The 23052-nt window shown below is 36.1% G+C and overlaps 5 protein-coding genes, 1 long non-coding RNA gene and 1 pseudogene across 7 annotated transcripts; 4 read left to right on the forward strand and 3 right to left on the reverse strand.

The window, feature by feature from the left end:
* Positions 1-3339: 3339 nt before the first annotated feature.
* On the reverse strand, positions 3340-4604 carry LOC104793049 (putative calcium-binding protein CML35). The gene has a single exon (XM_010519330.3). The coding sequence runs from the start codon at positions 4132-4134 to the stop codon at positions 3460-3462; it is 675 nt and encodes a 224-aa protein (XP_010517632.1). The 5' UTR covers positions 4135-4604; the 3' UTR covers positions 3340-3459.
* Positions 4605-5899: 1295 nt separating this feature from the next.
* On the reverse strand, positions 5900-6535 carry LOC104793050 (EMBRYO SURROUNDING FACTOR 1-like protein 4). Its single transcript, XM_010519332.2, has 2 exons — positions 6401-6535; positions 5900-6293 (listed from the first exon to the last, which is right to left on the reverse strand). Exons 1-2 carry the CDS (start codon positions 6462-6464, stop codon positions 6133-6135), a joined length of 225 nt encoding a protein of 74 aa, XP_010517634.2. The 5' UTR covers positions 6465-6535; the 3' UTR covers positions 5900-6132.
* A 1693-nt stretch (positions 6536-8228) lies between these two features.
* LOC104793052 (uncharacterized) lies at positions 8229-9707 on the reverse strand. Its single transcript, XM_010519334.2, has 3 exons — positions 9275-9707; positions 8902-9109; positions 8229-8523 (listed from the first exon to the last, which is right to left on the reverse strand). Exons 1-3 carry the CDS (start codon positions 9318-9320, stop codon positions 8478-8480), a joined length of 300 nt encoding a protein of 99 aa, XP_010517636.1. The 5' UTR covers positions 9321-9707; the 3' UTR covers positions 8229-8477.
* Positions 9641-12007, forward strand: LOC104793051 (uncharacterized). The gene is made up of 4 exons (XR_015559914.1): positions 9641-10137; positions 10334-10444; positions 11519-11650; positions 11733-12007. It is a non-coding gene; the product is annotated as an uncharacterized LOC104793051 (long non-coding RNA).
* A 1896-nt stretch (positions 12008-13903) lies between these two features.
* LOC104793054 (protein EARLY RESPONSIVE TO DEHYDRATION 15-like) lies at positions 13904-15247 on the forward strand. Its single transcript, XM_010519335.2, has 3 exons — positions 13904-13995; positions 14291-14654; positions 14745-15247. Exons 2-3 carry the CDS (start codon positions 14309-14311, stop codon positions 14897-14899), a joined length of 501 nt encoding a protein of 166 aa, XP_010517637.1. The 5' UTR covers positions 13904-13995; positions 14291-14308; the 3' UTR covers positions 14900-15247.
* Positions 15248-16330: 1083 nt separating this feature from the next.
* LOC104793055 (uncharacterized) lies at positions 16331-20005 on the forward strand (annotated as a pseudogene). Its single transcript, XR_015559600.1, has 14 exons — positions 16331-16400; positions 16503-16605; positions 16749-16843; positions 16935-17032; positions 17154-17205; positions 17434-17526; positions 17822-17932; positions 18039-18321; positions 18479-18897; positions 18977-19086; positions 19179-19237; positions 19326-19513; positions 19595-19713; positions 19748-20005. The product of XR_015559600.1 is annotated as an uncharacterized LOC104793055 (transcript).
* Positions 20006-20314: 309 nt separating this feature from the next.
* On the forward strand, positions 20315-23000 carry LOC104699383 (glycosyltransferase-like protein). Its single transcript, XM_019226772.2, has 10 exons — positions 20315-20673; positions 20801-20950; positions 21037-21089; positions 21331-21439; positions 21543-21677; positions 21783-21827; positions 21935-22122; positions 22208-22349; positions 22441-22575; positions 22669-23000. Exons 1-10 carry the CDS (start codon positions 20362-20364, stop codon positions 22879-22881), a joined length of 1482 nt encoding a protein of 493 aa, XP_019082317.2. The 5' UTR covers positions 20315-20361; the 3' UTR covers positions 22882-23000.
* The last annotated feature ends 52 nt before the right edge of the window (positions 23001-23052 follow it).

Raw genomic sequence — 23052 nt, forward strand, 5'->3', positions numbered from 1 at the left:
ACAAGGAATCATATGACAATCTTTATAACATTGGAAAGATCTCGCTCTCAAGTTTTCAGAACACCTTTTGTAGCTTCAATAAGAGGTCTGTATCAATAGTAACCGAAGAAGAAAGTACCGACCCTAGAAAGAAAACAGTTCTTGAATCCCGGAAACTTCTTCCTTTCATCATTCTTATGATTCCTCTTCTTCTTCTTGCATCTGTTCACTCTTCTTTTTGTTTCTCTTTTGTAGGATTAAGCAATGAATCAAATTCCAACACTCCCTCTTGATTCATTAGCTGAATTCCCAAAGGTCAAACTAGGAAATTTGATCCCACACGCTCCTTCTTCTCGATCGGTTTGTGAATCTCTTTCACGTCATTGGCAGAAGTCGTTGGTGAGTTCCCTTGCTCTCTCATTGCTTCAATCTTCACAAGCTTTCAGTTTGCTTTGTCATACTCTCTCTATCTCAGATCTCCCTCTTGCTCTCATTCTTCATGAATTTTTATTTCCTTCTTTCTTCTTGTGCAGGTGCTTAGAGTGGAATAACTCTTGTTTCCCTCTTCAATAGAGCTGATGATTCACGTCAGTTTCTTCTGGTTAGTCAAACCCTCACCATCTCGATTGTTCTTCATGGAGACTCTATGCTCTCCACAGTCCACACACAGGTAATTCACTTCTCTCTCTTATTGATTGTGTGTCTCAATAAGGCAAACATCCGAGCCACGACACACATACAACAAATCAAACAATACGTCAGCTGACTTCACCTGAGGAAACGAACAATCAACAACAATCCCAAAAGTCACATACGAAACTTCTAAATCTCCAAATCATACCCCACACAAGCTTGTAACACATTGACTGGCTTCTTCTTTTAGAATTCACAAAAACTGATCAACCACCAATTCACAAAACTGATCAACCACCAATTCACAAAAACACTTCTTTGCTATGCGATTCCAATCAACACCTTGCATTGTCCAGTGACCCTTTCGACACCGTTGAACCATCCACATCGTCTTCTTCTTTGAACTCTCTGATGCCTTTCATCCTTACTACTAAATATCTTACTTCCAAACCTTCTCAACCACAATTGAAAGATTTTCAGCTGAAGATCCAATGAGCACTATCGGTTATGCAACTTAGCTGCTACCGCAAATCTCCGGTCACCTCGTTTCACTCCATAAAAAAGAGCTTCTTTCCTGATTTCAAATTTAATTTACAATTCCAAAAAGTTATTTTGCTAGCAATATCTTAGTCTTCGTCTCTCTCTAATGGTTTCATGAACTTGTGCCAATCTTGTTATAAACCTTAATTCCTCTTTTCTTAGTCAAAGACAACTACATCCTTACCTTTCAACCCTTTAAACCACCGATGTTTTCTCACGTTGCCACAAGACCTTTCGTCGAGCCAATCATGAACTCTAAATCCTGACAAGTTTAAGAAATCCAGGATTTAAAATTGCCTTTATCGGTTGACGAAACGAAGAGAAGAAGACTCTCGACTACTCTCTCTATGTCTCTTAGAAGCTGCAATACACTTTTCAATCACCTTCTCACAATAGACTTTTCGATCGTGGGCTAATTAAATCAAACATTGGCCCAGTAAAAGGTTCTTCTGACCAAACCTAAGTCGGTAATATAACATGATCCTCCTATTTTCGGTAACAAATCTGACGATGACTCTATAAACTCCTGACAAGTTCAACACAATTTCATCTTTCTTCTCCATCTTTTGAAACTTTTATGCCCACCGTTGTGGCATGTATCCATAATTTGAGTGTCTCCACTTGATCTTCACAACCCTTCGAAGTCAAGCCTTCAATTCACATCCTCAATCAGCCACAGTAAACCAAATCTTTCCTCCAAGTCTTCTACTCATAATCCCACATGAAGCCTTTAAACCTTGAAACCAAATATATCTCCAAAAAACAAAAAACATCGGCTTCTTCTTCTATATATATATATATATATATATATATATATATATATTTTACAAACTCTCTTCCATGTTATGTCAATTCACTTCTCCATCATCTTATTCATAATTGATCATCCAAACATGAAATGTCTTTGTTCTTCTCTTCACCCTCAACAAACAGAGGACCGGATGCGATGCAATAGTTTTCTTCATTAATCTGTAACTTCTCTGCACTTTTTTTTTCTGGTAGACATTGAAGCTCTATATGAACCTTGCTTTGTCTTTACTTGGATTCTGAAATTTCACACAAATCAGAATTCTCGATCTCTTCCTTACACCATCATGAACACTTTTCTTCTCTTTCGCTTCGGTTCTCTCCTTCTAGCCACAAATCCAGGACCATACCCGAAACAAGAACATACCTCTATCGAACATAGCTCTGATACCAAATAAAAGACTTATATGTGGCTAGATCTATATGTTAAAGTATGAGAAGACACAAACTTTGTTAACAAGGTTCGGATAACCTATATCCCCGGGATCAAGTCCAGAATTCATTAGCTAGAAAAGTTGCATCATACAATTGTATCTGATGGGCCAACGCCACACACCTTGTGTGAACCCTAAGGCGCGCACCTCTTTATGAAACACCCTCTTGATATTTATAAGAATTGCTCAACCCTAGAGTTGACAACTTTCTTATTCTAAACCGGTAATCTAACATATTTAGATAACTCCTAAATAGAACTAATTCTAATTCCATAACTTCAAGTATAGCTTGCACTTTGAAGCTATCTTCAAGCCAACATAGTCAATAGTCCATAATAATTTACATCAAATGTGTGATAACATTATGAATACAAATTCTTACGAGAATATTATCTTCTATACTTTTTTTTTCCCACGAATATTTTATCTTCTACTGAGAATATTGAAGTTTTCTAAAGTGAGACGATTGATTGGTCCTAGACTCCTAGCTTTCAATTTAAAAGCAATTTGAACTATAAACCCAAGAACCACTCTGAGTCCTTAATCATCTCAATCTCAAGAACAATAGTATTCGATTGAGATGAGTAAAGGATTTAGCCAAAAAAACTAATTAAGAAAGAGATAATGTATGCTTAATAATTGGAGATAGAGAGAGCTGATTGGTAGATTTCGAGTGGTAAGGATTTTAAGCCGTGATCTAGTCTTTCTCCTTCTCATCTACTTATTTTAGCCACCTCAAACGCATCATCAAGTTATTAGTAGATAATTACTAGTCGTTTCACCTAAAGACAAATCTTTCAACAAACGGATGAGTGAAACTAGAAACATTTGTTCACATTAGAGAGACGTCTTGTTTAAATTTTTATAAAAGATTTAAGTGTGCTTAATTGCCGTCACGAAATTAATTAATTAATTAATTAATAATATCCCAACCGCAAAATAGAGATTAGAGTAAAATAAATATATTTGTTTATATGAAAAAAAAGAGAACAAAAATAAAAAGAGCAAATATAGTAATGTCACCATCATCAATCAAACAAAATGATACTAATGATACTAATGATGATCAGATCATTTCATCGCTGGAGGAGGAGCTGCTTTGAAGCTCCATCATGCGGCAAAAGTCTTCGAAGCAAACAAAACCGTCGCCGTTTCTATCAACGGTCGCTATCATACGCACACACTCCTCTAACGTGCACCGTTCGTCTCCGATCACTCCAAAGACTCTGTGCAACTCCTCCGCCGATATTTTCCCGTTACGATCCGCGTCGAAGTACTCGAACACCTCTCTCAGCTCCTCCGTCTCTACAGATCCTTGGCCTGACGTACCAGCTACACGGCTAGCAAGGTCTTCGAGGCTGATACAACCACCATCGTCGTCTCCGTCTCCGTCGACTTCTTTAAGCATCAAGCTAACCTCTTCTTGACTGGGCGGTTCAGGGCTTAACTTGCTAAGAAGCGCAGCGAGATCTCCTCTAGAAACAACGCCGTCATCGTCACGGTCGATGAGTTTAAACGCTTGGACAAGCTCGGTGTAAAAATCTCCGGAGCTTTGAGGGAGAACACTGATGGGAGTAGCGGTTGGACCTGGTTTGATGAGGTTTCCGTAGGATCCATCGGAGGAAGAGGAAGAAGCATTTGAGCTGAAGGAAGAAGGCTCAGATCTGGAGACTGAAGCTTTTGATTTGGAGCGGAAGAGACGTTTTGGGCTGATGCGGCTGAGGCTAGCGGCGAGCTTCATTATCGGAGAAGAATATAAAGAGAGATATAGAGAGAGAGAGATGAGTTTTGATTCTTGTTGGCTTTGATCTCTGGTTTGAGAGGAAAGAACGAGGAAGGAAGGGTATTAAATGGGAAGAGAAAGAGAGTAGCCATGGCAGCTTCCACGAAGCTTCGTAGGAGAGAGTAGTGGTTTCGTGTTTTTTTTTTCCTTTTTTTTTTGATACTTATATATATATATATACTCTCATGAATCATTCTTTATTTATTTTTATTTGATTTTTTCTTTATTAGTTTGATTACATTTATTACTACTATAATGACTCTCCGAGCCGTTTTTAAAATAGTTTCAACGTATCTGTTGGGTAGGAAACAAATATTACCTAATTTAATTATTTAGTGTTTTTTTGTTTAAAGCTGATTTTTCTCCTAAACATAGTTGGAGTAAAAGAAACAAAAAAAAATGTAATTGTCTGATTACTACATGGGATTTTGTTTTGGTGTTTTGTTGGATTCGATTTAAAATTTATGGGTTCTGACATCGTCACAGGTATGCAGGTGCAGTGGTCGTCTAGTCATCCCTCAAGAACCTAATCTTCTTTTTTAATTTTAGATTAATAGGTGCGTAATTACGAGGATGTTTTTGGGGTATTTTATTACTATGGTTTAATTTTGTACTTGGCGTAAAGTTTGGTGGACATGTCTCTTTTTCGTGACACGCGAAAGCATAATCAGTAAGAAAATTGTGGTCTTCTTCTCTTTTTTTTTTTGGTAGTCAATCAATTTTTTTTTTTTTTGTTAAAAGGCTTTCAATTAGTCAATCAATATTTTGTTCCTTCCGAAAAGGCCTATTGTATTGTGTAAATTTCTCAAGATTTGCATGAGTTCCTTTTTTAGTGGTTAACCTCGGCGTGGCCAAACACGTTGTGTGTTCTTTTTTCCGTTAAAGGATTTTTATGAAACTAAAAGTATCGACAGCATTGGCAAAACAATATTAATTCAACTTTTTCGGCTACAAAAAAAGGTGGGAAAAAATATCTACAGAACGTAAGACGCACTACTTGGTTTGGTACGGCCGTGACCGCCTTTCGTCTTAAAAAATAATTTGTGTGTGATAACAAAATTTGATCGAACCGACTAGTTTATAGCTTTATCTCTTGTCATTCGAAGATGTTATATAATTGCAGTAGATTGATACGAGGCAAATTAAGAAAGTCTTTCTATTTTTGTTGCCTTCTCAGTATTTGAAGAAACTTTTATAAGGTTAATATATATATTGGACTTAGAGCTGCTCCCTACTTGGAATCTCTCTAGTGTAACATTTTTGCAAGCTACGTACTCCTTCCTCCAAAGACAAACTCTTACAATCAAAGCTTCTAACTAAATAACAACTCTTGTCTCCTTGGAAAATCAAAGTGATTGCTTAATGCATTTGCAGTTGTGGATTCTGCTTCCATCTCCGAGAGCATGACGCATATTTAAGGATTCGGATTCATCAAGCATTAGAAGAGTTAACAACAACAAAACAGTTTTTGATTTGTGCGTATCTCATTTTTGTGCGGGGAACATGCTAATCTACTCCAAAGAGATGCATATGGTTAAGTGGTTGAAAGAATCATCATGTGATTGACGACTAGAGTTCGAATCTTCATACTAGCTACGATTTTAATCATTGTAGGCCACTAGAAGTCTTAAATGGCAAGAGTGCCCTTCTTGTCGGTTGTCACAAGTCTTAATAATAGAGTCTAAATGCTGAGACTCCCGGCCATATTATGAAAAAAATGAGAAACATCAATACGAATCTTATTGTATATTACTTGTAAACGAAGTATCCGTACATATGGTAACGATTACAAGATCTTTAAACCTCAAGATCGGGTCATGTGACTTGGGTCCAGTAGTATGTGTAATATGGAATACTCTTATTCTTGTACGTCATTAAACAGATGCGAACACAAATGACAATAGGTGTATATCTAAAAATGGAACATGTAGATGTAGATGAGTATATCAAAGGGTTTTAGCTTTGAGATTGACAATAAGTGGTGCAGTAATCTTTTTCAGCCCAACAAAGAGCTGGCGTTTTGGGGCAGCAATAACAGCCGCCTTCGAAAACATTGTTGCAATCGCCAAGGAAGCATGCAGACATATCCACTTTGTTTGATCTTCCTATCCTTGCACCTACATATTTAAGTTGAAACACACATCAACTCAACTTTTTGATGGCTCTAAAGCAAAGAGATATTTAGTAAACAGTATATATGAGCTAGACAACTAATTATACATACATTGATGCAGAGCCAATAGAGAAAGCAATAGTATGCAGACGAGAGATGCATGTGATGATTTCATGGTTTGAATATCATTAAGGGATATGATGATTGTGTTTTTTAGATATCTGACTGAGTTGTTGTAAAATCCAAAGCGTAATCTTCTATGCATATATAGAGGAAATAGAGAGCTTAAATCAGGTAATTTATAATAATATATCTTTTTATGCGGTCATGATCTTTGAGCTTTCCAAATATTTCGGTTTGTTTGTTGTAATAGGACTGATCTTAGAAGCTTTGTCAACAGAGAACCTCTTACTTCAAGCTTTTAACAAAACCTTGTTCCCTGAAAAATCAATAAACGATTGCTTCATGGATATTGCAGTTCAAAATTCAGTTTCATCTGCCAGGATTTTGGAGCTTTCAAAGATCGAAAACATCACGACTTTAGCGATTCGGATTTATTACTCGTGAAAATGTAACCATACATTGCAACAATTCTTAAACCTCAAGAAGGATGCAATGAGACTTTGGACCAAATTTTGTATTTAAGTAAGGGTCGTCTTATCCTCGTTTCCAAACAGATGCAAAAACAAATGACATACACCGAAAGGCCAAAACACTAAAACAGAGCACATTATTAGTGGTCATATATATACAACTTCATTACCACCCTCAGCTTTCGTTCCTAACTCTCAATATCCCAGGGATCATCAACTGTTTTTTCTTGTAAATTGGAGACCAGACGATGACGGTTATATTCTTGATTCATGTGGTTTTCAATTTGTAGATGTCTATGCATAAGCCATAAGATAAGTTAAAAAAATGTTCATATTTAAATATAAGGAATTTATGAAAATTCGAGTGAACTAATATGGAAACAAGAAAAATTAGAAACCATCGTTGCTTTATTCTTCTAGTTGTTTCTAGATGCGTGATTAATGTCAAAGGCGTCAAAAGCAGATCAGATTAAAGACTCTTCAAACCCTAACCAAGCTAGACTTTTTCCTCAAGCAAAACTCGTAAAGCCCAAGAAACTTCAAAGTCCCAAAATCACTCTGAACCCCTTATTCCATATTCTATATATATATATATATATATAACGAAATAAAAGGAATACGAACCACACGAGAAATACTTTTATACACACATTCACAAAGTTGTTGAGTTTCGCTCGATTTGATTTCAATGTCGGGTCTTCTTCAGTTCAATTTTTTCCCAACCGATTTCTATTATCCAAAGCCAAGTCGAGTAGAATGTGTCGACAAAACTAAACCTTGTGTTCAATCAATGTCGACAAACGGATTTAAGAAAGAGAATGCGATTGTTGTCGGGGGAAAGAACCAAAACGGTTTGATTCTTTATGTCAACGGCGAAACAAAACGGTATGGGTCGTCGCCTGATGATGCATTTACGTTTCTTGAGTCTTCCTCTCGTAATTATGACTTCACCAATTAGGCTTCTTATTCATGAGTCATGACTGTTTTGGATTTTTTAAATAGATTTTCGCGATTGTTATGATAATGTTTGTACTAGTTGCAATAACTTATAATTACTAATCTTCATTCCCCTTGATAACAGTTGCTATATCATTTTCATACTAATCTTTTATTCTCCCTGATTAAAACCATCACCTAAGAAACAGCAATAATGGAACCAAACCAACCCATGTGGCCATGTGGATCGAAGACCATACACATTCGGTGAAAGTTCCACGCGAATCGATTCTATTTCTTTCAATGATATATGGACGAACATATAATCATTGAGGTTGAGATATGAATTATGAACAAAAGAGATTACTTTTTTTTTTTTTTTTTTTTTTTTTCTAAAAGCAATTAAACTATGGCATAGAATAGTGTCTCCCCACCAATTTACATTCCCATTGTAAAAAAAAAAACAAACTAAGCGAGAACGTCAAAGAGACGAATAGTTAATGTTATGAACCGAAGAACATAAAACATAAACGAAAGAGAGATCCAAATTTTTTTTAAATGCCCACAAATCAATTAAAAGGTTTTTTTTGTTTAACCAAAAAAACCCTCTAACAATCAAATCCCGAAGAAGCTTTTAATAATGTAGAGAGACTCCACAATCAGAAGCAAACATCCAAGAGACAGCAACAGCACAGTGCAGCCATACTGCAAAACAAAAGTAAACATTCAAGTAAAGATTCAAGTATTCATATAAACAAACATTCACAAAACCAAAACAAGAGGAAGCAAAATCACAAATCTAGTTTGCTTTCAAACACACAATGTAGTAGTAACCAGTACATGCTAGAAGCAAAATTCACTAAAACAACATCAGAATCACACTCTTTTTATGTCAAAAAGCAAGAAGCAAAGACATAATAAGCAGACACACAAACAAAAAAAGTCAAGATATAGAGAGAGGAATATTCTAGCTGTAGCACATGCACATATTTTTGATTCCTAAGAATCTCTAATGAAATATTCAGATAAGGGAATAAAGTCAAATTATACTAATCAAAATTGGAGTGTGAGTGAGTGACTAACCATCCTTCAAGAAAGCTAGGACTGTTGTTCTGTTGTTGGTGATGCTGCGGCGGATGAGGGTACTGTGGAGCGTATGGTGGAGGATAGCCTTGCTGAGGAGGATAGCCTTGTTGAGGAGGATATCCCTGAGGGGGATAACCTTGCTGAGGAGGATATCCTTGTGGCGGATAAGCATCTTTTGGTGCTGGATATCCCTCCGGTGGATAACCTAATTACAATTCAGATCCCAAACACACACACAAAAAAAAAAAACCATTAATTCAGCATAATCAACAAAAACACAAACAGATCTGATGATAAAATTAACAATTCTATCAATTACTGATAAATACGAAACCGGAATTAGAGAAAAATAATTGAGAAAGAGGAGGACCTTGGGGAGGAGGAACACCAACGGGAGGTTGATTGTACTGGCTCATTGTTCTTCTTCTTGATCTCCTCTTTCTTCGAATATGTAAAACAAGTCGTAAGAGGAGGAGGAGGAAGGAGATCACACGATTCACACGAACCCTAGAGAGAGATCCAAAAGTGTGAGTCGGAAGAAAAGTTTATAGAGAGAGCGATAGAGAAGGAAAAGGAAAAGGAGGAGAGAGTGTTTTAAGTAAAACGCGTTTTTCTTTTTTAATTTTTTTATTTTTTTTTATTTTGGCAGTTATTATTTTTTCTTGTTTTTATCCATAACTTTAACGTTCAACACGATGATGATAAAACGAATCAACAAGATCCACGCGGTTTCTCCACTGTTGTTTTTTCATTGGTTGTTTCATGTTCTAACTTCTACTGTGTTGTGTTGTGTCTTAAATAGTAGTAGTAAAGTCATCCCCAACGGAGGTTTTAAGGGGGAGGTTTTAAGAAAAAGTAGGAAAAAAATAAATCAGAAAGGAAAAAAAAAGAAGAAGAGCTCTTCTTATTTAGTATACTCGATTTTAGATTAGAGACTGTGACGTGTTGGCGCATGGTTGGGTAAAATTTTTTATTGAGAGCAATTTTTTTTTTTGGCATTGTGTTCTTTCTCTTCCTCTCTCTTTCGCAAATCTCTTTGGAGGAGATTTAATCGGTTGAAATCGTTGGACCGTGGAGCTGGGATCTATGCTGTTCCCGGATTGAATCCTGGTCAGTATGAGGAACACATGAACCGTGGAGCTGGGATCTATGTTGTTCCTGTGCATCAATTTGGAGGACATCTCGCTGGTCTTCTTCAAATTATCTTATCCCTCTCACTTACAATGTTTCCATGTAAGTAATTCTTTTCAATCTCCCACGGTTTTGATGGAGTAGCCTTCGATACTCGATCATGCCATTGCTTCTTCATATCTAGAAGATTTAAGGAGTTTTGTAAACCATTGTTTAGTTCAAATTACTGATGGTTTCGGCTTCAGATGAGTTAATATGTAGAAAGGTATAGGCTTGATGGTTTGTTTTTCTTGTTTAGCACTAGGCATCGCACCTTGCGATTTTGGAGGATAAAGAAGCAGAGAAAGAGGGTGATGGTTCGAGGAGAGGGCTTCGATTCCCTGCAAATTCTCCATTGGGTTTAACCATGGTATCTCTGACTTTAATTCTCATTGATTGTTATCTTCTTCTGATTATTGCTTTCGATTCTCTGAGTTTTGTTCATCTCTTGTTGATTGTGTCTGCCTGTGTAACCAACCAAGCTCCACCTTCTAATATGCGTTAGTTATGAGATTCCTGTATGACTTGGAGAAACAAAGAGTTTTGGAGTCAGTTTTGATATCTTTAGTTGTGCAATGTAGCAACCATGCGCCTCGTGCTGAGTTTCTTCTCTTTGCATTGCGTACATTGTGTAGGATTAGTTATATCAATTGGGATACTTTTTTACCATCCCTTCTCTCTTCGGTTTCTGCTGCTGGCAGAGAGATCCATCACATTTGCATGCTCAATGTTTCTGAGCTGCTTTGTGGGATGATGGTGAGATATAAGCAGAGAGTGAATACTCTGGATTTCGTTTTTATTTTCCCGATTTGTCCACTTAAACGATTTAAGCAGCCTTGTTTGATTGTTCATTTTCATAATCTGTCCAAAGATATTAACTCACGGTAGCTTGGATCTGAGCTTTTTTTTTTTGTTTGTTTGTTTCCTGCGTCTTTTTGTACAACTTTATTTCAATTTTGAGATTATTACTTATAACAGTTGCTCTGTAGAATGTGCTGCGATAGCTTAACTTATATAGCCTGTGATGTTTTCTTATTCAATCTCTAGGTAAAGTTTTCGATTAGTTTGTGTTGTGACATACCATATATATATATCCAGTATGCTTTTTAGGTTCTGTGACTTATATGTTGAGACTGACTTGAGAGGAATGTGCTTAAACCCTTTGTGAAATATTATGGTCTAAGGGCTTTTCTTTGTGTACTTACCTTCAGATTGTTCAATGCTCTGTTATGCAAATCTGTGTTTTGTTGCTGACTATATCCGCTGGAACAGTCATATTATGATGGATGTGTCCACTAAAGTTGTTTTTGCATTGACCATCTTTAAATCTGAGCTTCTCTTATGCAGAAATCTAGACATGTATTGTTATTCAGGTTTTCATTCCTCTTTCCTTCTTGGATCTTCTGCAATAGACATGTACTAAAGTAGTTAAAGCTGAAAACAGGAAAAGATGATGGTTCAGTGCAGCAAGATTTGAGAGGTCTTGCACTTATCGATTCCGGAAGAGCTGCTTCAGTGAGTTTGTGGCTGCCCTTTAAAAGTGGCAGAGCAGTTCTGAGCAGCACCAAGATTTGTGGTTGTCCTGTCTTTCATGCATGAATTTTTTCTCATTCGTTACTTTTACTTGGTGATGTGTTTGACAGATTTCTGTGTCTCAGCTGCATGCAGTATTATTACATGCTTTTGGGTCTCTCGTTCAGTTGGGTGTAGGGTTTAAAGAGTGAGGGTTGATGGAGAAGTATTCATTGATATTACATCCACTGCTTTTCTTTTCTCTAATTCATTCTTGTTGATCATTTTCACTTTTGGAGGATACAATTTGGAGGATACAGTTAATCATTTTCACTTTTTATGATTTGTACTTCTATTTTATGATGTTTTAATGTTTTCTATGATTAATATTTTATCAAATGCAATAATTTATAAACATCAATCTTAATATGCAATAATTTCATATTGTACTTTAATTTATTTCTTTTCAAAAAAAAAATTCAAATTAAGAGACTCAACATTAGAACCCACCATTGGAGGGGTACATTTTAATTAGAATACCCAAAGTTCTTATTCAACCAAAAATACAAATTATATTAATTAAAAAAATTTAGAACCCCAAAAATATATCCTCCCATTGTGGATGCCCTAAGATTTATTACTGATGCCTGAATTTGTCAGTATCTTTTACTTTTGATTTCTACTGCTTATAAGAAAATCAATATATTGTTGACTCTTTGACTTTTAAACATTACTACTAACTTGTTAAGATATGTTTTTTTTTTTTGTAACATGGTAATAAAATGCATACAAATACCAAAATAATTGAAATTAGTTTTTCTTCTATTGTTGATAAGTGATAACAACCATTCAAGCTCAGAACTCATAACAGAATAGAAGATAAGCCATCTAATTTATTCTTTCACATTTTTATACAAAGGTCCTTATTGTATCCATTGTTACACAATCATATCCCTCAAGTTCTTAATTAGAGTAAAAGTCACTATCAAAGATGGCACCTTATTCATGAAGACATAAACTTCAGATCAAGATCAAAACCAATAATGCACTTTTAATTAGTCTCTTTAACTAGCTTACTCACACTTGATGTCCTACAAATTATGTCATGTTCACACACATTACTTAAGACGAAGGCATATGCTAGAATATACTTTTGGTACGAGTAAGACGATACAATACTAGACACCATTTAATCTCATTTCTCCCAGTGAGATAGTTTAGCAAGAAGATGAGAACATTGATAAAGAAAACAATATGCTAAAAAGCACAAGCTGAGAATACTACTATAATAATACTGCACGAGCGTTAAAAGAGTGGATTATGTGGGATTCTATCTGCAAATTAGCAAATGCTAAAAAGAATTTCAATGTGAGTTAAATTTCGAAAACGATGGAACCATATTGCAATAACTAAAAGAGGGATAACTTCTCTAAATCAGATCACCACACCGATCTAGCATGGAAAAAAAAAAAAAAAAAAAGATAACAGAACCATCAACCATGTAATCTCCTACTCTTGTTATCTTAAAGAAAGTATACAAACTATCATATGGGTCTAATCCAAGGATGTTCTTTAATTAAATCAAACTCCTCATTAAACAAATACAAGTTGAATGATTGATATTGCACGAAACCAGTTACAGTGACTGAGTGACACACACTTGACAAAATATGGCAGACCCCACAATCATCAGATCAAGCCAAAACCCGAAAATAACATCACTATTGAATATTCCTAGTCATCCTTAAAATCAATAATAATCTCCTCTGAGATATTTTCCTCCTCTAAATCGATCACAAGACTAACTTGGAAATTTAATTATCGATCGAGTTAAACAGAGATTACCTCTAGTTAAACAACTACAATATGTAACCAACAATCTCTTAAACAATTCCTACCGTATTTAGTTAAGACTTAAGAGTAGAGCGATGTCTACTCAGTAACTAAAATAAAAATCATGAGTGGGTTAGGCCCATTAGGTAGATAATGGGCTTATGCTGGATTAGGTTCTTCCAAGTCCTACCTTATCCTCTTCCGACCGAATTTAAAGATATTGTTTTAAAAAAGAATAAAAATAATTTTAACTTTTAGTGTGAGTAAGCCAACAGGATTGGAACGCAGAAAAAAAAAAGTCAATAAAAGCCAACAGTAACGCGTCAACACGTGGACGGCAGATTTACTCAAAACCATGTTAGCTATGGGTCCAGACCTACCCACTTGTCTCTCATCTTTTAATCATGCTCACGACTTTACGAACCTTAGCTTCGTCACCGAACCTCACTTTATATATTAACTACTCCTTCCTTCTCATCTTCTCGCAGCGTAGGTTCTGATCCTAATCCGTTTCACTTTCTTCAAAAATACAAAATCAACTTGTGCAAGTAGCAGCAGATATTTTCTCAGCCAAAGGTAAAAAGATCATCTTCTTCTTCTTCTCGATTTTGATGGATGAATCAAGTGATTTGTATCTTCTGGTTTTAGATCTTTGTGATGATCGTGTTGATCTATGAGTTTGACTAGTTTTGAACATATGTGATGATGATCAGTGATTTGATTTATCTTTAGATCTCAAGTGACCTGATCGGAAAAATATACAGATCTATTGAAACTATGTGCAAATGATTAAGCTATGTTGTGATTGATTGAGCAGTTGGATTTGGATTTTGATCTGAACATGTGTTGTTTTCTTCTTCTGTGTGTGTAGATCTAGAGGTTTTTAAGAATGGCGATGGTATCAGGAAGACGATCTACTCTAAACCCCGACGCACCTCTCTTTATTCCAGCAGCTGTACGACAAGTGGAAGATTTCTCACCGGAGTGGTGGCAATTGGTGACGACTTCGACTTGGTACCATGACTACTGGATCAGCCAGCACCAAGGTGCAGATGGTTTCTATGACAACGGAGAGAATGAGAATGGTGGAGGTCATCAGGTCGATGTAGCTGATCTTCTCCCAGAATCATTTGATTTCGATGACATGGAAGATTTCTTTGACAATGATGCTGCTGCTGAGTTTGATCAAGGTTTCGATGGACAAATGTATTACCATGCACAACCTTCTGAATTTGGTAAGTTGGTTTTGATTCTTCCCAATATTCAGGTTTGATTTCTGAATTTGTGTGAGACTAATTGTTTTGTTCTATCTATTGATCATCAAGGCTTAGGAAAGAATGGTGAGATGATTAGGAAATCAACTGGAAACAGGAGTCCTAGGTCGTATGTAGAACCGGCTAAGTATGCGGAGAAGCCAGCCAAATGGGGAAACCAGAGGGTTGCTGCTGCTGCTCCCAGAAACATCCACCAGCCTCGCTGAATAAGAGAGAGGCTTTTGGTTTGTTGTTAAAACTAGTCAGAGCAGTTTGGGTCTGTATCTTATCTTAGCCACCACCAATGTACCTTTGTAATTTTCTGTAACTTTGTACCTTTATGATGTTCATTCTCAGCTTGTTGTTCTCACAAAAATGTAAAAACATAAAAAAAAAAAAAAAAACAAATGTAAACTTTCAAGAGATATGAGAAACTAGCATTGCTTCACCAAAAAAGAGACAAAAGTACATTTCCATAGAAAGCTAATTTAAAAGAAGAGTTCAGAGTTGGTTATACTTAATCCGTGATGGCTACAAAGAGGCAGTTGAATCAATATATGTTGCTTTGGCTTTAAGACTAAGAGAAACCAATCAATACTCTCAGATGTAAGAAGCTTTTCACTTGCCAACTACTGAAATGTTCAGTTCTCTACCAACACTGGTTTATTAATGATTTTACAAGCAAAGACGCATTGATTCTTGGAACATACTTCACCAAGTGGAAGCACTTGTTGTCAACCTCTGTTTCCAAATATAGTAGCTCCTTCGTGATCTTTACCATACGTGTTTGCACTTGCAGACAATGTCATTGTCAACCAACCACACCAACCTGAGACACTTATCAACAGAACTCAGACATAATTTCTGAATTTTTAACCCGAATTAGTAAAATTGCCCCAAAAAGAACGAGACTATGACTTTCCTTCAGATACGAAACTCTCGTCTTTCCTCCACACTCCACAGGTCGTCGTTTTGACATTTATATGAACTCGAAAACGTTCCAAAACGCAGCGCGTTGGGGTAGAACAGAGCCTTTATGTTATTTCCTTATCTGGCAGAACTGATTGGGTGTTCTTAACCTAATTAAAATTGAGAATATAGTAAATATTCACTAAGAACATGTTGTTGGTTTTTGATGTAAAACTGATTTTGGGCCAGTTCTTGGATGACGTGGCAACTCGTGAATAAGTACAATTTTTTGCAAAGGAGAAAACATTTATTTGTTTGGAGGAAGTTTTGTTTGTTTTTTTTATTTATATCTTTAATGTTTTTTTGTTTCATAAAAATTTGGTATTGTATTTTGAATTTTAGTATAAGTTTTTTAAGTTTGTATTTTAATTGTTATTTTTTAAAGTTTTTAAAATTGTAATATGTTTAGATTATTATATTATTAAATCATATGATCTTAAACATATTTTCCCAATAACCAGTTTCTTAAAAAAAGATCTAAACTAATAATCTTACATTATGTTAATAATATTTTTGCTCTAAGAACACCCAAATCAGTTATCCCCTCAAAGTAATTTTTTGGCCATTAAAGTTACACTAACTATTAATTACTGAAATGTCCTTTGTTAAATGTATTTATACATTCGACGTTACGTTTCGTTTTGTTTCAGTATTTTTCATTTTTTCTGCAAAGTAATAAATTTCGAAATCCCGCTCGAAACTTAACTATGGCGCCGAAGAGGAGAGCATCGCCGCTGCACTCTTCTGTCTACCCTATCGGTAAGAACACTCACAAAGCCCTCGATTTAATTATTATTATTTCCCCCGATACTCGTGTCAGTCAAATGAACCGTCGTGTGTTTTTAATTTGATTTCTCAAAGGTGATTACGAGGTCGCAGTGGATGGTAAGAATTTCACCTGTGAATCAGGACTTAAAAGCATTGGAAATCAAATTTCCCAGGAACAACAGAGTGCAAATCTCAGGTTCGTGTCCTGGAATTTGATTATTGAATTCATTTTCATCTGTTAATCTTAGACGGCTTCTATAGCAAAAAAAAATGTGTAGCAAATGCTAAAGTTCTCTCTTTTATCTGCTGCTTAAGTAGTTTATTTTATTTTTTGTGCAGAGAAGGATACAATGGTTTCTGCGTATCCGAAAGAACAGATGTTTCTTCTTCTTAATCCTCGGGATGAAGATGAGTTTACCAATTCTCATCTTCAGGTAAGTTGGTTTCTAACCAAAATCACTTGACAGTTGATTTGATTCTTATGAGAAATAAAGGCATTAACTTTAGTAACTTAAACTCTTTCAGGAAGTGTTGAGGTTATATAGCAAAGAGTTACCTGACATGAGATACGCTTCAAACACTGGGAAACAATCTGCGTTTCTTGAGAGATGTGTCTCTAAAGGGTATAAATCTTCTCTTTATCATAAGTTCATAACCTTTCTTTACTTGTTTCAACTTGGACTCCTGTTGAGACTGGAACCCATTTTCTAATGCTGTACCTGAAAATTGCACTTTATATTGCAGTAAGTATTGTTCATTGGTTTTGAAGTCCACGCTTGGTGGAGTCTCAGATGAGGTAATTAAGAACCTTTGGTTATTTTCTCTCGTTAGTTCTTCATCAGAAGCAGCTTAAAGATATGTATTTTCTATGAACTTTTCACAATTTGAAAATCTTATGCACTTAGGAGTTTGCTGTTTTGTTCCAATAGGCAGAATCTGTTTGATTTAATCTACCAATGCATCCCGTTTTAGATTGTCTGCTTTACTGCATCTCAATTGATTATTTGGCGTGTGCTTTTTCTAGATCTTGGCTGCAATCACCTATCAAATAGTCCCTGCTGATACACAGTATGCTGAGATACCTCTTGCTGCTGTAACATACACACACCAGAAAAAGGTTCGTTTTGCTCTGACTCTTTGACACTTACTGTTGTAACTCACCATATAAACTTCTGCATTTCCTATTGGCAACAGTTTGAGAAATTGTAATATCTCTTATTGAGCAATGCTTTACCTAAGGTCTTATGCTTAATAGTAAAAATGTCTAGATCTTGCATACCTGGATTAAGTGTTTTATAGAATTGTACACTTTTTTCTCTTCTTTCTGCAATTGGTTTTACACTTTTACCAAAGATTGCTAGGAACCTCATCAAAATAAAAATAAAGATGGGTTTTAATTACTGCATTTTCAGGGTTTTGGTAAACTCATCTATGAAGAATTAATGAAGAGACTCCATAGTGTTGGCATCCGAACTATATACTGTTGGGCAGACAACGAATCTGAAGGATTCTGGCTTAAACAGGTGATTACATGTTTATTATTCTTGGAGTTTATCATATAGTTTGTTGGATGCTAACTAAACTATCTTCTCATGTTCGGTTTCTTGTAACTCTTTACAAACTGTGCAGGGATATATAAAATTAGCAGAGGTAGACCACAAAGGAAAAGCAAAGAGGTTGCACATTAAGTCTAATATTCGAAAAGCCTTGTGTTTTCCCGGCGGTTCAACCCTCATGCTTTCTCATTTGAAAAAGGAATCATCTATTGATCCTGCAAACGTTGAGATTCCCTCTTCATGGAAAAATTAGTCTGAGGGATCTCCACAGTCAGCCAGAAATAATGGCAAAGGTCCTGTGGCTGGAGATTCAGTTAAACTTGGAGAGAGCTTTGGTGAAAGCGTTTATCTTGACTGTAAGTATTTTCTATGATTAAGACCCTTATTTTGTTTCAATTGTCTTTTCTATGAATAGATGAAGTAACTCACGCATGCTAATTTGTGTAATACCACATCGTGAAGCATTTGAATTTGTTAAAAATCCTCTAAAGTTTCTGTTATAATGTGCCATAGGTCTCTCTGGTATCAGAAGTCCAATAGACTCGACCACAGGAAAGGAATACAACACCGTGAGTTCTGATCAAGCTACCACAGCTGATAGTGAGACCAAATGTTCCACACCGGGGTTGAAGAGATCTTGGGAAGCTTCACTGTCTTCTCTGCAATCCAAAAGGATTAGGGCAAACCAGAATAATGACTCTGAGATAGCAAAAATAGATTTGACTCTCAGCTCTGCAAAGCAATCAAAAGACGATTTTTCCTACTAAATGGATATAACTAAGGATTCTCTGCCCCCAATTTGCATAAGAAACAATGTTGAACAATGCAGAGCGACGACTGGAATAGACGTGGAAGCTCGTCCAAATGGAGAAGACTATAGAATCTTGTTGATGGACATTTGTGATGAAAATAAGAGAGCTTGGTTGACAGAGGTATATATATACTTCTATGTCATGTGCTTTCTAGATGTGTTTTCTATTCACCTTATGTTGTCTTCTGAATTCTGTGCAGGTAATAAGAAAACTTGGTGGTGTTGTGACCTTGGATGGTACAATGAGCACACATATTGTCACCGGAAAAGTCAGGAAAACTCTAAATTTCTGCACTGCTCTTTGCTCTGGGTTAGTCTCAAATTTACTGACATTCATATTAGTGAAATTATGCGTAAAACATAGGAGTAACGAGGTTTATGGTCCATCATACTTGCTTGCAGGGCTTGGATAGTATCACCAAGTTGGTTGAAAGAAAGTTTCCGAAGAGGAAGATTTGCTAGTAAGATGAGACAAACATCTTATGAATTATCTCTTTGATGGGTACTTACTAATGAATTCTAATGCTGATACTATTTTTTTCTTAATAGATGAAGCTTCACACATACTGCACGACGAAGACTACCAGCTAAAATATGATACTGATCTAAAAAGCACAGTTCTTAGAGCAAAAGCTAGACCAAACTCGTTGCTTAAAGGATATGACATATGCGTTGGACCTAACATTGAGTTAGCTATCAAAACTTCATCTGCTATCATCAAATCCGCTGGTGGAAATGTAAGTATTAGTTTACCACTTCGTTCAAGTTCTCCACATTTGAATCGAAAACACTGTTGAAGTTTTTTGGGAAATCTGCAGGTGATAAGTGGAGTGAAAAAGGTAAAGGAGACATCAAAAACGATATACATAGGGTGCGAAGAAGACACAGTGACGGCATTATTCGCAGCAAAGAAAGGGATTTGGACATTCAGCAGCGAATTTACCTGTAAGAATGGAATTTCTGGAATCTTGATGGTTAATGAACTGTGTCATGAAGCAACAACTTGAGCTTCAAGTTCCTCAGTTTGTTGAGTCCTTATGATGATTCGAACTAGAGACCTCTATGATCTTTTTTAGCTTGGAAAAAATTCCACTTTATCTTTTATTTTTGGGTTTTATTATGGAAATGGTAGAGAGTAGAGACGTTGTAAGAACTTGAATGGGATAGGCTAGAAGCTCAAGTCTCCCATCTATTCATGTATAATTTATAAAAATAAAATTGTGTTACATACTTAAAACGAAGGTTGTTCTAAGTTGTCTGGTCTGGCGTTACCAAGGACTAATTTACTTCTTCAGTTTCTGGACTAAACCTTAAATGCCATTAACACTTACAAGTCAAAAATCCAAAATTAGATTGCCAAATCTCCCCAACTCCCCATTTAAGTACTTGGCAAAAATAAAAGTTTGTTCTTAATCCAAGAAGTGTTTATTTATTTAATAAGGGCGAAGATTGAAGAAATTACAAGAATGGCCCAACTGAGAAGATAAAAACGGCTCCTTTAAATTCAAAACTCCTCCTTTCAGGTTCAGGTTAATATCGTCGTCTCTCTCAAAATCACAACACCTGCTCTAATCCTTCACATCACATGGCGGTTCTTTACTCATCTTCCTCCTCTAAACCACCATCGTCTTCCTCACGGCTTTTCTTACTCATCACCTTTCTACCTCTTTCCTTGGCCTGCTTCGCCTTCCTCCTCCAATGGCGAGGCGGAATCAACGATTCAGTTACGCAGTGGTTTGAAGATCAATACAAATTCCCAGGTATGTCCACCGTCTTCGAGAAACGAGCTCTTCCCTCTGATTCGAGCTGCGTTTCTCTTTTGGGTCAGAGCCGTACACAGTCGTTTCCTTATCTCCGAGATTGGAAGCTTCCTCACAAGCCAGATCTTAAACCTAAGGTTAGACCTCCTTAATCCAAATTTGATGGGTTTTGATAGATGCTTAGACTTGATTTATTTTGAAATGCTAAGACTTTATTCATTTGATGATGAAAAAAATCGGATTTTGATTGGGTGGTTGTGTTAGATATGTATAACGACGAGTACTTCTGCTGGATTAGAGCAGACACTTCCATGGATTTTTTATCACAAGGTCATTGGAGTTTCAAACTTTTATCTATTCGTTGAAGGCACTGCTGCTTCCCCAAATGTGTCTCGAGTTTTGGAGACCATCCCTGTGAGCTTATATCTCTGTTCATGAATCCTGATTTTGTCTTTTATGTTTTCCTTCTAATTCTCAGTGAAATTATTATTTGTTTGCAGGGTGTACATGTTATATACAGGACAAGAGAATTAGAAGAAGAGCAAGCTAAAAGGTATTATTATTCTTGTGTTTTGTTTGTCCTTATGGATGTAGAGCCATCTAGTAGAGAAAATGGAGAATTTAAAGGAACAACCTTTGGTTATATAGACAGAGCCTAGACATATTGGTGATTGATTGGTGTGTTCGTGTTTCGCTTCTTTGCATCTTGATCTATCAAAAGTGAAATGGTTGTTGTTGAGGTGTTATTTTATATCATTCAATTGAAGTTCCATCACATTTTTCTTGGTTTACAGCCGAATTTGGAATGAGACTTGGTTGGCCAAGTTTTTCTACAAACCATGTAATTACGAATTATTCGTGAAACAAAACTTGAATATGGAAATGGGCATCACTATGGCAAGGGTACCTGTTACGTTTGACTTATTCAGTCAGTCAGTCAGTAGAGAAAATGATGATATAGCCAACTTATTTCACATTCTCTCTCCTTTTGCTTGGTATACATTAGGATGCTGGTATGGAGTGGATATTGCATCTTGACACTGATGAGCTTGTACATCCTTCTGGAACCCGTGAATATTCCTTGAGAAATTTGCTCCGAGATGTTCCTGCAGAGGTGGATGAAGTTCTCTTTGCAAATTACGTGAGTTAAAAAAAGTCTTTCAAGACATTGGAATTGTGGTTTTTCTTTTATATTTCTTCGGTTTGATTAATGTGGATAACTCGCAAATTAATGTTCTTGTTTCAGGAGAGCAGCGTTGAGCGAGATGATATCAAGGAACCTTTCACTGAGGTACACAACATTATCATATAGAGGAGCTTCCTATATATCTTGAGATGTATGCTCCTATGAGTATTATCTTTTACACAACCCAAAGTGTTTTTTTTTCTAACTTGTAGGTATCAATGTTCAAGAAGAATTTTAAACATCTTCCTAGAGATGTTTACTATGGAAACTATAAAAAGGCAACTCGTGGCAATCCAAACTATTTTCTAACCTATGCAAATGGGAAATCTGCTGCTCGGATTCAAGATCATCTTCGTCCCAATGGTGCTCATCGATGGAACAACTACATGAAGAACCCGAAGTATGTTCTTGTCCTCTCCTCACTTGGCTTAGACATTCTTTTGCTTTCTTAATCTGACACTGATCCCATCTTTGTTGTGTGACAGCGTCATGGAACTAGAAGAAGCTGCGATTTTGCATTACACTTACTCAAAATTTCCAGATCTTACTTCAAGACGTGATCGATGTGGCTGCAAACCAACAAAAGAAGATGTCAAGAGATGTTTCATGCTAGAGTTTGACAGAGCTGTGAGCTTGGGATTTGATATATTTTTTTAGTTGATATTGTGTAGTCCTTGTTCATCACATATATTTGTATTTCTCCTTTTTCTATCTGCAGGCATTCATCATTGCTTCAACTTCAACTTCAGAGGAAATGCTTCAATGGTACAGAGAAAGAGTTGTATGGACTGACGAGAATATGATCCTAAAACTTCTTAGGAAGGGGGTTCTGACTCGCATATATGCACCAATGGTCAGTTAGTTTTATAATAGACCAAATCCAAAACATTACATGACCCTCTTGAGTTCCTTTGATCCAACAAAAAGCTTTTCCATCTTTTTACAGGTTATAATCCAAGAGCTAAAAGAAGCCGGTGTTTTCAGCTCAGTGGTAACTTCAGCTCACAACTCTTCAACCTCAAGCATTACTAAGAAATCATCTCAAGCAAATACTAGAAGACTGTTGGAGTTTGATCTTGATGGTGACTCTCAAGCAGCCTCAGCCATACCACCGCAATCATCTCCAAGCTTGCAAACCATCCAAAATGTTCAATTTTGACTTTCTTGAAGATGTTTACAAATTTGATTTAGCATTTATACAAAAGATACATTAGAGCAGAATTTGTGGATCACATTGGTCATTTATACATATATAGAATGTATAAAGTTTGGTTTTTTTTTTTTCTCTTCTGTGTCAGAGTCATGATGTTAGTAGTGAACAAAAGAGTTA

The sequence above is a fragment of the Camelina sativa genome, chromosome 6 (assembly GCF_030686135.1).
Source record: "Camelina sativa cultivar CO46 ecotype springtype chromosome 6, ASM3068613v1".
NCBI classification, from domain to species: Eukaryota; Viridiplantae; Streptophyta; class Magnoliopsida; order Brassicales; family Brassicaceae; genus Camelina; species Camelina sativa.